Here is a 14941-nt window from a genome sequence, read left to right as displayed (position 1 = left end):
GTTACTCAGGACAGCAGATCCCTGTGTTAGGACAGTGCAGCATTATTGCAACATACAAGGGACAAACAAAACTTGTATCATTTTACGTTCTTCGTTCTTCTAGTGCAGTGAACTTGTTTGGTTTAGATTTGTTTCAATTGTTTAATTTGTCTATAGTAAATCAGGTCCTATCAGTGAATCAGACTGTGCCTTCCGCCAGTGTTTCTAGTCTTTGTGAAGAATTTGCAGACATTTTTGCACCGGGCCTTGGTTGCGCTAAGAACTATCAAGTACATTTGGAATTGAAAGACAACGCGCAACCGAAATTTTTCAGAGCGCGCAATGTTCCCCACGCATTGCGTGATGAGGTCGCAAGAACATTGGCCGATTTAGAATCTCAAGGTGTACTTGAACGTGTGCAGGCTTCTCTCTGGGCCTCACCCTTAGTAATTTTGCCAAAACCTTCCGGTAAACTGAGACTTTGTGTGGACTTCAAGGCCACTGTGAATCCACAACTTGTGACTGCTACTTTTCCTTTGCCCCGCCCGGAAGATCTTTTTGACAAACTGTGCCCGGGAAACTATTTTTCAAAATTGGACCTAGCAGATGCGTACTTGCAGATACCTGTGGACGACGAATCCCAGCGCGTCTTGGTGGTAAACACGCATCTTGGCTTGTATCGCTTCAAAAGACTGCCATTCGGGTGTGCATCCGCCCCTGCATTGTTTCAGCAATATTTACAAACTATTTGTGCGTCGGTCCCTACTGCTGCGAACTATCTGGACGATATTGTGATCTCAGGACAGACAGAAGCAGAACATTTGCAAACTCTCCGAACATTATTTCAGGTCTTGCGTCAGAATGGTCTTCGCTTGAGAAAGGACAAATGTGTGTTCTTTGCTCGGGACTTACCCTACCTGGGGCATGTCATAAATGCCCAAGGTATACATCCGAGTCCAGAGCACCTCCGTGCCATACAGGACTTACCTGCTCCGCAGAATTTGAAACAGCTACAGAGTGTGCTGGGTAAAATTAATTACTATGCTAAGTTTGTGCGCAATGCTTCTTCCATTTCAGCTCCGCTTCATCGCTTACGCCGTAACGGTGTTCCGTTCGTCTGGACGACGGAATGCGAACGCGCCTTTCGCCAGTTGAAATCGGCGTTACTTTCAAATACTTGCCTTACGCCATTCGATCCCCGAAAACCCCTTTTGTTGATGGTAGATGCATCGGATTTCGGGATCGGTGCTGTGCTTGCGCACAAAGATGGCTCGCATGATCGCCCTATTGCCTTTGTGTCCAAATTGCTCTCATCTGCGCAAAGAAATTATTCACAGATAGAGAAAGAAGCTTTAGCTCTCGTGTTTGGTGTTACCAAGTTCCATGACTTCTTGTATGGTCGTCACTTTACCATCGTCACGGACCACAAACCTTTGACATCGCTTTTTCATCCGACCAAGCCTGTACCTCCACGTACAGCGCAGAAATTCATTCGCTGGTCACTTTTTCTCTCGCAGTACCGCTACGATATCTTGTATCGGTCCACTGCTAAGCACGGAAACGCCGATGCGTTGTCCCGTTTGCCTGTTGCTGAGGATAAAGCATTCGATTCTTCCGAACTTGCTTGCATGTTCATTGACTCGGAAACCGATGACGTGGTCGAATCGTTTCCGATTGATTTTCGTCGTGTAGCTACAGCCACAGCTGCTGACCCTGTCCTTGCTACTGTTTTGCGTTTTGTTGCTACGCAATGGCCCTTGTCAAAGTCACGGATCGAGGATCCTTTGGTTCGCCGTTTTTTTGCTCACAAGGAGAGACTTTTTGTACGACGTGGTGTTTTGTTGTTGCGTTCCGATAATGATCAGTCCCGAGTCGTGGTCCCACGTTCGTTACAGTCCTCTGTCTTAAAGCTTCTTCACCAAGGACATTGGGGTATAGTGCGTACGAAACAACTTGCTCGTCAGCACTGTACTTGGTTCGGAATCGATGCTGCGATTACGAATTTGTGCTCCTCTTGCGTGGCGTGTGCCGAACACCAATCCGCACCGCCGCGTAAATTCTTTGCATGGCCGAACGCCACTTCCCCTTGGCAACGCTTGCACATCGATTTTGCTGGTCCATTCTGGAATGCTCGATGGTTGGTTGTGGTCGATGCTTTCAGTAATTTTCCTTTTGTTGTCCGGATGTCTTCCACGACGTCTTCTGCCACAATCCAAGCCTTGTCTGCTATCTTTTGCATTGAAGGTCTTCCGTAGACTCTTGTTTCCGACAATGGCCCACAATTCATGTCCGCAGAATTTCAGTCATTCTGCAAGGCCAATGGTATTCAACATCTGACATCCGCGCCGTTTTCGCCTCAGTCAAACGGTGCCGCTGAACGATTGGTCCGGACTTTCAAGTCCCAGATGTTGAAATTGAAAGAGTCGCATTCTCGGGAGGACGCTTTGTTACTCTTTTTGTCATCGTATCGCTCTCAGCCCCGCGATGGTCGCTCGCCGGCTGAATTGCTCCATGGTCGATCTCATCGCACCCTGATGTCTTTGTTGCATCCGCCACATCAGGTTCCTGTGCAGCGGCAGACTCCTGCTTTTGCTCCTGGCGACGTTGTCTATTATCGCAACTATCGCGGTTCACAGCGTTGGCTCGCAGGGCGCATTCTTCGCTGCCTCGGCCGCGCGATGTATGTGGTTTTGGGGGCCTCTGGTGAGGTGCGTCGGCATCTCAATCAGCTGCGCCTCTGTCGTCGCCTGGGTTCTGCCGCTCCCCGTCTGCTTTCAGCGACGGAGCCGTCAGGTCAGCGCCTTGGGGACCCATCTACTGGCTCGCCTCATCCCCAGGTGTTGCCGACGCTGCCTTCCATTTTGCCCCATGGCGTCGCGCCGCCGCCGCAGCCGCCGCCGGCGCCGCCCGCAGTGGACGCGTCGCTGCAACCGCCTGGCGCCTCCCTGGGTCACGCGCCGCCGCTCGCTTCCCGTGACCAGCCGTCCTCCGCCATGGACCTCTTGCCCGCTCCGGACCAGATGTCGTCTTCGCCCGTCGGGTGCTCCGACCACATAGAGGTCGACCCTTCGGCCCCTCCGGTGTCATTACGTGCGCATACACCGCATGTTGACGTGCACCCTGGACTAGGTTTTCAGGCGTTTCCTGGCTCCCCTCGGACCGAATGGCCGGGTGCGGGTGGCACAGCCTCGCCTGTTGTTAGGCTCCCCACCTCATCGCATACGTCAACATGGGGTCCTCCCCACGGCGGGCGGAAGCCTTATCTCACGACCGTTCGCCGATTTGCGGGGGAGGAATGTGGTGTCACCGCTAGACACCACACTTGCTAGGTGGTAACTTAAATCGGCCGCGGTCCTGTAGTACATGTCGGACCCGCGTGTCGCCACTGTGTAATCGCAATCCTAGCGCCACCACATGGCAGGTCACAATACACGGACTAGACCTCGCCCCAGTTGGACGGACGACATAGCTTGCGACCAGACCTACCAAGTCTTCCTCTCATTTGCCGAGAGACTGATAGAATAGCCTTCAGCTTATTCCATAGCTACTACCTAGCAAGGCGCCATTTGTATCAGTGCTTATAGCTTACTACTATTCAAGAGATGTATTCCAACAAGAGAATAAAGTTAAGTATATTATTCCAGCTACGTACTTTTCTTCTTATTCAATAATAAGTCTCATGTTCCAGTACTTCACGCCCGTCTGCGTTAGTTTAGCGTGCACTTTCAGCCACTTCGATCTACAAGGTGTTGGCCCCGCTGCCGACACATCAATATATATATATATTAATAGAGGGAAACATTCCACATGGGAAAAATATATCTAAAAACAAAGATGATGTGACTTACCAAACGAAAGCGCTGGCACGTCGATAGACACACAAACAAACACAAACATACACACAAAATTCAAGCTTTCGCAACAAACTGTTGCCTCATCAGGAAAGAGGGAAGGAGAGGGAAAGACGAAAGGATGTGGGTTTTAAGGGAGAGGGTAAGGAGTCATTCCAATCCCGGGAGTGGAAAGACTTACCTTGGGGGAAAAAAGGACGGGTATACACTCGCACACACACACATATCCATCCACACATATACAGACACAAGCAGACATATTTAAAGACAAAGACTCTTTGTCTTTAAATATGTCTGCTTGTGTCTGTATATGTGTGGATGGATATGTGTGTGTGTGCGAGTGTATACCCATCCTTTTTTCCCCGAAGGTAAGGGAGAAAGCATACTAATTGAATACTAATATCCAAGGAAATAATGCACGAATAATTCAAAGACTACCTCCTATGTGGATCAGTTATGGGTACAATTATGCTGCCAGTGAGCTTAAAGCAATCATCGTGCCTAAGAAAGAACACTGGTGTCCAAAAATCAGGGAAAATAATCTAAAATAATGGTACTGTGAAATTGTGTGTCAAATGTAATGAATTCAAAATAAAATGTAAACACTTACCATAAGACAAATTTTTATTTGTTACAGCAGAAATATCATAGTATGCAATACGGATATATCAGCTTCCATAGGAAGGTAATTGGCACTTTTTGCAAAGCTATTTTTGATACAATAATAGTCTTTGGAGAGGAACTTCAAACAGTAATATGCCTTCTGAGAGAATTACAAGAGCAACCTTTGAGACTGAGGTCAGAAGGTCATGCTGGGGACTCTGAGTGCAGAACTGTTTGTTGTTGAGTACATTCATCTACATGATTACTCTGCAGTTACCACTTATATGTCTGGTAAAGGGTTCATAGAACTACTTTCAGACTAATTTTCAGTTGTTCCACTTTTGAGTAGCAACTGGGAAAAATGAACACCCAAATCTTTCTGTGCAAGCTATGATTTCTCTTATTTTATTTTGATGTCATTTCTCCTTGTATAGGTTGCAGTTAATGAAATATTTGGACATTTGGAGAACAACATTAATGTTTAAAATTTAATGAAAAGAACTCACTGCTGTGAAAAATGCCTTTGATTCAATGATTACCACCCCAACTTGTTTATCATTTCTGTGATATTGTCTTCCCTATTTCTTGATAATTAATACAAAATAAGCTCCCCTTTTTTCAACTTCCTTGGTGTATTTTCAATCCTACTTGGTAAGGATCCCATACCACATGGCAATACTCCAGAAGAGGACATGTGAGTGTAATGAAGGCAGTCTCGTTGATAAATTTTTTACATATTTTTAATGACCTGCCGACAGAACACATTCCTTTATTCACCTTCCCCACATCCACGAGACCAGCCCTGTATAAAAAAGAGCTATTGTTTTGCAAGACAAATATCAACCTATTTCACTGCTTTAGCAATCTTCCTAAGTATTAAAGATGTCATCTCTACAGATATTCATATCTTCAGATGTGAAATTGTGCTGCAATACTTCAAAGGGGTACCGTTCCATACACAGACTCTCCCTAATCAGTAGTATCTTTTTTTGGGATGAAAGAGGGTTCCAGCAGCTCCTTGGCAGATCAAAACGTTTACTGTAATTTTTGCAAACTAAACTGGGATTCATTTATGCAGAGAACAGTCCTGCATTGAATCAAGTCTGGCATACATATTGCCATGCGCCCTCCCTCCTGTGATTAGTGTTGAGCAGTAGCATGATAGTTTGCTTTGCATACAAACCATCTTCATAAAGCATCCTGTGCAGATTACTTAACAATAACATACTTTCATTGGCTGCACATGTAATTGGATTGGTTCTGGCTCCTAATGTTGAGTGTACAATAATAAATATCTGTGATTTCCACAAATGCAGGCGTTATTGAGCCAACTGAATAACAAACCTGTGGTCAGAAATTCTAACCAACAGTCTACAAACAAAAGAAATATGTAGTATGTACATTTATCATTCTGCTCACTTATTGGCTTACAGCCAATCGGCATCAAACTGTAGTTCCTCCGCTGAATGATGATTCAATGGAGTTGGAAATTCCTACTGTCTTCTCTCTCACACACACTGCCATTGTACTATCAAATATGTTGGTGTCAGCTGTGTATAGATGAGATAAAGAGGCTGCAGGCGCTTGAAATATTGAGCAGCAATGCTGTGACAGGAACTGAACAACTTCGACTTTCAAGTAAATGACTTTTGGTTGCTTCCTGTTATTTCTGTTTCTTTGTATTTTCCATAATTTATGGAAATCATTGTATGGCATGTGGAAGGAAAGATGGAGATTCCACTGACTACATCTACAGACTGGAAAGCCATACACTGATCTGTCCCATCGCAGTTTATAAGAAGTGTGTGAATCCATATTTCTTTGGTTGTATATGTGATATACAACAACATACAGTATCTTTGAACTATTCAAAAGATATTCCTGGCAGATCACTCAATTTCTAGTGGCACACTATAATGTGTTTGTGTAAAAGGCATTTTGGATGATGTGGACTACAGTCTTTATTAGTAACACTACCACTTACATCCCGTTACAGAATAAAAGAAAGTTGCATTAAGAAGGTTAGCCTACTTTATCTTTTAAAAGATGTATCTTATGAGAACATGAGGAGAACAAAGTACTCTGACTTTCTTTACAGTTTTACCAAAAATATGATGTGAACGCACATATACAAGGGTTGGAACTTTAATAGTGACAACTATTTATTTACAGCTCATACAAAATAGATATGTGTTTTAAAGTTTTACTGACCTTCAAAGCAGTCACAAGCATTGTGTACAACCCGTTGCCAACGATGTGGAAGTCATAGGATACTCTTAGCAGTGCCAGTTGTGTTGACAGTTCGAGCGGCGTGGTCTGCTGCCCGACAAATTTGCAGCAATTCTGAAGCGAATGCTGTGAAGTTTTTCCTTCAGTTTATAAATTGAGTTGAACTCACACGGGCTTAAGTCAGGGGAGTGCAATAGGTGGTATAGCACTTAGCAGCCCCATCAGTCAAACAAATCAGAAACAGCTTGCACTTTACGTGCTTGAGCAATGTCTTGCAAAATGATGGTCAGATCCTGCAGAAAGTATCATCACTTCTGTCTCTAAGCTGGTCGTACGTTGTGTTCCAAAAATGAATAGTATAGAGACAGAAGTGATGACACTATCCGCAGGAACCTGACCATCATTTTGCAGGACAATGCTCAAGCACGTACAGTGCAAGCTGTTACTGATTTGTTTGACTGATGGGGCTGCTAAGTGCTATACCACCTACTGCACTCCCCTGACTTAAGCCCACATGAGTTCAACTCAATTTCTAAACTGAAGGAAACACTTCATGGCATTCACTTCAGAACTGCTACAAATTTGTTGGGTAATATAGACTGTGCGGCTCGAACTGTCAACACACAAGTGTCACTACTAAGAATATCCTATGACTTCCACGTCGTTGGCAACGGGTTGTACACAATGCTGGTGACTGCTTTGAAGGTCAGTAAAACTTTAAAACACATATCTATTTTGTATGAGCTGTAAATAAATAGTTGTCACTATTAAAGTTCCAACCCTTGTATATGTGCGTTCACATCATATTTTTGGTAAAACTGTAAAGAAAGTCTGAGTACTTTGTTCTCCTCATCACTGGCAGCAGGTTATACACAATGCTGGTGACTACTTTGAAGGCCAGTAAAACTTTGAAACACGTGTCTTTTGTACGAGCTGTAAATAAATAGTTGCCACTATTAAAATTCCAATCCTCGTATAATTTGGAGGTTCTACATGATATTAATCATCAACGCCAAAATAGAAGGACAACTAGAATGCTCTAAAATGAAGATGTTAATTAATATGGTTACTTGTTTGGCATATTGCAACTCTCAACTGTATCAAAATGGCTTTCTTATATTCTAAGTATGGAGTGACAGTTTAAAGTGTTATATTAATGAGACTGTTATTATCAGTGTTAGAATGCTTGCCTATGTATAATTTGTGTGTTGTTTGTATGTTTGAAACATTAATGAATTTTTCAACATCTCTAAAATGTTCCAGTATTTTAATAATTCTGGTCCCTCTTTCTCTCAGTTAATTTGAATTTTTTATTTGTTTCAGTATAAGTATCAAATAAACATTGATGGGACTGTAGCAGCTTACAGATTTCCCTACTTGCTGGCAGGTGACTCCCTTGTTTTCAAGCAAGATTCAAAGTATTATGAACACTTTTACAATCAACTAGAGGCTTGGAAACATTATATACCTTTAGATGCTGACCTTAGCAATATAGTAGAACAAATAATATGGGCGAAGAAACATGATGCTGCTGCAAGAGCCATAGCAGAAAGAGGTCAACAGTTTGCAAGATCCAATTTGATGCCACAAGATATATTTTGTTATCATGCTACCTTGCTTAAGGTATTTAATTCTATTTTTCTCTTCATAATGAAAAATACAGCTATTTTAATAATAAGAAAATTAGAGGATTTCTAAGTGAGAAATAATATTGTGTTGTCAGATATATTTTACTCTAAGGCTTAATTTGAGCTTAATCAAAGGATTTTAAAGAATTATACTTTCTGCTGAGTGGCAAAAGAGTTATATGTGTGTGTGAAAAATGTCCCTTATCCACTTTACAAAATATAAGGAATGACATCCAATCAGATCAGATTTATAAAATAACACAGATGAAACTGTCGCAAGTGTTCAAAGATGAACACTTACTTGCTAATAAATGATTACGTAATTGCAAACAATGTAAAAGCAACAGGTTTAACAGCCCTTTGATATCTATTTCATTAGAAACATCGAGCTTATTCAACAATATAAGAATGAAGGAGGAAATCAACTGTCATCCCACTGAAAGGAACAACTGGGAATTCGCCTGAAGTGATTTAGAGAACCCATACAAAATCTAAATGTCGCTAACTGAACAAGGATTTCAATCACACTCCTCCTGAGTATGAATTGAGTGTCTTAACAGTTTCATTAAATTCTTGGTAAAAGACACCAAAGAAATCCAAATTCATATCCAGCAACATGCAGACACTAAAGGTCTCCCTTGTTGTACTAAAATGTTAATTGGTGGAACTGTAGAATTCATGTAGAACATCTACATAGTGCAAATAAAATTTGTACATCAGAGGAACCTAAAATTTTTGATTGTGTTTTAATACGAGAGAAGGAAACTTGCTACTCACCATATAGCGGAGATGCTGAGCCGCGATAGGCACAATAAAAAGATTCACATAATCATAGCTTTCAGTCATTAAGGCCTTTGTCAGCAGTGGACACACACACACACACACACACACACACACACACACACACACACACACACACACACACGCACACATCTGCAGTCTCAGAGAGCTGAAACTACACTGCAGTGTAGTTGAAGTTATTTGCTGCAGTGGTCCTGCTCTGCAGTGTCCCTAGACCATGATGTGTGACTTCTTCACCTTTTGCAGTGAGCAAGTGCTGAAGGAGAGCTTCAAGCTATTTAAATGATGTTATCAGTTTTGTGATAACTCTTCTATATTATAACTGTGGTGTCACCGCCAGACACCACACTTGCTAGGTGGTAGCTTAAATCGGCCGCGGTCCATTAGTACATGTCGGACCCGCGTGTCGCCACTGTCAGGATCACAGATTGAGCGCCACCACATGGCAGGTCTCGAGAGACTTACTAGCACTCACCCCAGTTGTACGGACGACATTGCTAGCGACTACACGTACGAAGCCTTTTTCTCAATTGCCGAGAGACAGTTAGAATAGCCTTCAGCTAAGTCCAGGGCTACGACCTAGCAAGGCGCATTAACCATATCTGGAGAGAGTCTCACTTGTATTATCAAGAGAAATGTACCACAATGAATTAAAGTTAAGTATACGAGAAGCTCCGTTCTTTTTACTCTCGTCGCCAATGTAGTGGACTGACAAGGCAGCCAGTCCACAGTGACGGGTAACCGAAAGGCACGCGTACACACACGCCGACTGGCGTTAAGTCTGAAACAGGATACGTGATGAAAGCTATAAAGAAAAGAACGGAGCTTCTCGTATACTTAACTTTAATTCATTGTGGTACATTTCTCTTGATAATACAAGTGAGACTCTCTCCAGATATGGTTAATGCGCCTTGCTAGGTCGTAGCCCTGGACTTAGCTGAAGGCTATTCTAACTGTCTCTCGGCAATTGAGAGAAAGGCTTCGTACGTGTAGTCGCTAGCAATGTCGTCCGTACAACTGGGGCGAGTGCTAGTAAGTCTCTCGAGACCTGCCGTGTGGTGGCGCTCGATCTGCGATCCTGACAGTGGCGACACGCGGGTCCGACATGTACTAATGGACCGCGGCCGATTTAAGCTACCACCTAGCAAGTGTGGTGTCTGGCGGTGACACCACAATAACTTGTAATGTTTCCATTATATAACTTCATTTACAATTGCGACTAATACAGTTCTCACACCAGATGTTGATCATTACATGTGCTGCTGTACTGATTTGAGACTTCAGAATGATTATTCTCCCATATTCTTCAATTGTTCTGGCATTTACATTATTGCCCATACAGTTTGCCCTGTGACATCCAAGGCACCACCAAGCCACAACTCCAAAGCAAGTGGAGAATTAAACTCACTGTCGTGCATTGTTGATGTTCTGAGCTGATTTATTTCGCATCCATCTGCACATATGGCACGCCAGAGCGTGTACATTGGGATGCTCCACACTTAATAGCTATCTAAACAATGTTTCCAGTTTCCACAAACATCTTTCTTCAGCCTAAGTGATGAGAAATGGAACATGTTATTCCACAGAATCAACAAGTTACAGGTTACACCACAGTCTGGCCACCCGGATTCAGGTTTTGAGTGGTTTCCCTCAGTTGAGCAAGGTGAAAATCAAGATGATTTCTTTTAAAAAGACAGGGTCAATTTATTTCACCATTCCTGTCCAATCCAGACTTGTTTTCCCATCTCATGTTAAAACTCTAATCTACCTTACTTCCTTTTATCCAGACACAGAAAGTAAAAGTCCTATCAAAACAAAGACTATTTTGAACATCAATGCTTACTAGGTTCTATCCTTTCGGAGGTGATTTGCTTTTGCTTTCCTCTAAAATTTGGCATCGGGTATGAACTTACAGTAACTTGCCTTTACATTCCCCACTAAAGAGAGAGATCTGGGTTTGATTTCCAGTATCACATATAGTTTTTACCAGTCAGAAAAGTTCATTGCAATGCACATTTCACTGTAGAGTGAGAGTTCATTCAAGAAATAGTATGCTACGAATAAGCCATTTTCTGCCATGTCCTTTCACTATTGTCTTTTAATCCAAGAAGAAGATATGGTATGGAGTTTGGAAGAGTAGTAGAGTGCTACTGACAAACAGACATATTGAGTTGGATTGCAAGATGTTTTCAGATGCTTTGTTTTTTAAGAGTAATACCCTTAAAAGACTAACATCTGGGTTCAAGTCCTTGTCAAATACAAAATTTTAATCTGTCAGGGTGTTTCTTTGCAGTATGCAGTCTTCTCAGTATGAAAAATCATTATCTAGTTCCCAAATTGTTTACAGTGCAAGTATTGCCATCCACAAAGATTAGTCATATTCAGGATATGTTTTAACTGTATTTGGCTTGTCCTCGGTATTCAATATCCAGACTGAATCCTTCATTCTGTTGGTACTACTTATAACAGCAGTGTAAAAACTAGGTGCTGTTGTGCTTGATAGCTCACAGACATTTGGCAAGCAGAGGAATCTAAAGTGCACTAATGCAATGTAGTGCTGAGAAATAATAGATAGACTGAACAGGCTGCTTCTTAAAGTTTAAATCTCAAAATCAGTACTTTCTTCAATACCTGCACTAATAAGTATCTGTTTTGTTCATCACTAGTGTAATCATTTCATTATCAATTTTATGGTTCTGTATCATTACATTTTTTTATCATTTTTTAATAACAATTTTACAGAACTGGTCTCACCGTGTGATTAGTGAAGTTAAAGTACTAGATGGTATGGAACATGTTCCACAGCCAGTTCCAGACAAACCACATGAAGATTGCCAGTGTGATAAACTATCAGCTAAGCAAAGTCAAGGAGATGACAAGGACTTGAGAAATAAGGAAGAGCTGTAGTTGAAGAAAAACATGTTCCTTGCTTTTAATATTAACAATACCATATTATTTAATTTCATATCTGTGTATGTTACCAATTTATGAATACAGTTTTGGCAAGATGAGTGAAGTACATTTTGTCTCCCCTCTGTATTGCACGGTTTGTAAGTTTCACACATGTTGCCTTTTCTTACTATCTGCTGAATGTAGTGATTCTAATGGAAGGGGCAGCATGAAACCATCTAGAACTGAAATAAGTGATGTGCCTGCACTATGCATTTTTCTCTGTTCCGTAATTGAAAGGAAGTAATATATCAATACTTCCTCAAATATTAGATTTTACTAGTGAACAATTAAAAAAGCTACATGGGCTGTAAAAGAGGAATTTGTAATGAATTGCACTGTTATTCAAAGTATTTCATGTTCAAACTTTTTTTGCTTCTTATATTTTAAATGGGAAAAAATAATATCCATATTTGCATATAGTGGCATCTGACACAATTTCTTGAAAGAGGAAGATGTCTTCACCCATAACTGCAATATTTTAAGTTTTATTAGTGTTCACTTGGATCACAGATGTCTTAACTCAACACGGAGAACCTCCTCCATATTGCTGCAATGAATACCCACAGTCTCCACTTAGTAAACATCAATCATCAGGATAGTGTAGCCCTACCTTACTGTGTATCTTTAAGCGTTTTACATTGTGGGTTGAAGATATATTCACAATTTACACTGAATCACTGAATGTATAAATAGTGTATTAGAGCAAGCATGAACACATGCAAATGTGAGCCCTTATATAAATGCATTCTTAAACGTTTTATAGCTTCTATGCCTTATATTTGGGAGTATTCAGTTGCTGGCACTGAGAATTGAACATTCAGTAAAGTCAACAATCTGTCTTGTAGCCGTCGAAAGTTAATGAGTGCCGCTTTCAGCCAGTCAAATATACAATCCTTGGAAATTACAGAGTGGGTGTCAGATGTGTCGCATTTACTGAATCAATGGCCTGCTGTGATGCTGTGAACCAATTTTTCTGCTGCTGTTTCTGGATGGCACAAATTTTCTGCTGTTTTGTCTTCAGTGTTTGTGTTTATTATGAGTAATCATTTTTATTCAAGAATTCCTCTATGGTATAGGAGGAGAAATGTCTTTAATACATAGATTGTTGCATGCATAGTGATGGCTGTTTCACCGTTAGGCCAGGCCATGGTGTCAGGCTTTAGGTTCTGCAGTGGCCAGCAGCATGTTAAGTGTAAAGCTCTGTCATGGTGCTGGGCAGTCTTGTGGCAACTAACGTTTTAATCAACATTTGAAACATTTCTGTTTGACAGCCATTTTATTTCCAAGGGTAAATTGTTGAAGTTAGTTAAGTAGAAATGCAATATGAAGCAGCTTCTACAATCTTTGACACTTTTTAGTGGTACAAGAGAATATGCCACCAATTGGGCCTTGTGCATCACCCAGCAACCTAATGGTTCATTTAATGATTAGATATGCTTCCTGCATTCAATCATTTTGATGCAATTTATGTATAACGGTGATCTAGAAATCAATGATGATGATGGCGTTTGGAGGACATGTTACCTACACCAAAAACTGTTGACTTGTTCACATTCACTGATGACATTTTCATGACATGGGCTCATGGCAGAGACAGTACTTGCCATTTCCTCCATAACATCAACACCTACTTCAAAATCTGCTTCACTTGTCTCTTCTCAGAGTAATGAGCCACCTTCTTAGATGCTGATCCCTGCCTCTCAGATGGCTCCATAAATATGTCTGTTCATATAATGTGCACCAACCACAACAGTACCACTTTGACAGCTGTCATCCACTCCATGTCAAAAAGTATATTCCTTATTGTCTTGCCACTGAAACCCCTGCTCGGCACCACAAACAATACATTGGTGGACGGCTGGGATTTATCCCTTTCATGATACTTAAACAAATTCTAATTACAACATGTAAGTGAGGGAGCAGAGCCACAACCAACTAGAGCAATTAAGCCACACACCATTTACAGCTTTGCAAGGCTTAAGGTTATACAAGTTTCACAATGTACTTAGAAATACGATCCTTGTCACTTCATACACACTGAAGTATAACCTTATATGGAGATGAACAACCAAATACAGCAAGCGAGCTACTTTAACTGATCTAAGTTATCTTGGGCATTAGCTCCACAGAAATTCAGAATTTTATTAAGGCCCCTAAACATAAACTGCAAATAACAACCACCGAAGGATTAAAAAGAGAAAAACAATCGCAACAATACTAATACTACAACAGACTTCTCTTCAACTGGAAACCCTAGTGATTGTCCCATTTAACAAATTATAAAACCAGTGGTCACCCCCCCCCCCCCCCCCCAAAAGGGAAACCTAATCTGGAAAGCCACTGAACCCCAAACAATTACTCAAACTTAGTGATAAAACAAAAAATATAAGCAGCAACACCTAGCAACGTTTTTGAAAATTTTGGAAAACCATGCCCACTCAATTCCAAACATGCTACAGTGTTACCCTACTACAATTTACTACCAAGCAAAACAAACAAGTGCCACCAACTACATGCAAGCCCCTCAGCAGATGCTTATACAGGAATCAGACTCCCTCCTCATGAATATTACTAACATTGACGGATTTGAGCACCATTAAATGACAATGACATATCATCAGCACATCAGACTTAATAGGTACCAGTCTAATCAATGCAGCAGTTAAAATCACATAAATATATTTTAAAATCATGTACTTGTCTTGAGCAGCAGCTGTAGAATGAAATCTACATGAAGAAATAATAAGCAGCCAATCAGTTGCAAAATGGAAGGTTTACTTAAACCGCTTAATCGTGATTTCCACGTTTATAAAAACGTCTTCTTCAGAAGGAAAATAGTGACAACTGGTTTACAAGTTGTAGCAAAGGTACATTAAAATATAGTAGAAAGGTGTCAGT

General features: G+C 41.3%; 1 protein-coding gene across 1 annotated transcript in view; it reads left to right on the top strand.

The window, feature by feature from the left end:
• Positions 1 to 12110, top strand: part of LOC126237267 (protein O-glucosyltransferase 2-like) — a 103673-nt gene extending 91563 nt beyond the window's left edge. Inside the window, exons 6-7 of the mRNA XM_049947195.1 lie at positions 7986 to 8285; positions 11834 to 12110. Coding sequence (XP_049803152.1) covers positions 7986 to 8285; positions 11834 to 11998 — 465 coding nt within the window. The 3' untranslated portion in view covers positions 11999 to 12110. The remainder of the gene's footprint in view (positions 1 to 7985; positions 8286 to 11833) is intronic.
• Positions 12111 to 14941: the final 2831 nt, after the last annotated feature.

This window comes from Schistocerca nitens, chromosome 2 (genome assembly GCF_023898315.1).
Source record: "Schistocerca nitens isolate TAMUIC-IGC-003100 chromosome 2, iqSchNite1.1, whole genome shotgun sequence".
In the NCBI taxonomy this organism is placed as follows: Eukaryota; Metazoa; Arthropoda; class Insecta; order Orthoptera; family Acrididae; genus Schistocerca; species Schistocerca nitens.
This window is presented reverse-complemented; position numbering and strand designations above follow the sequence as displayed.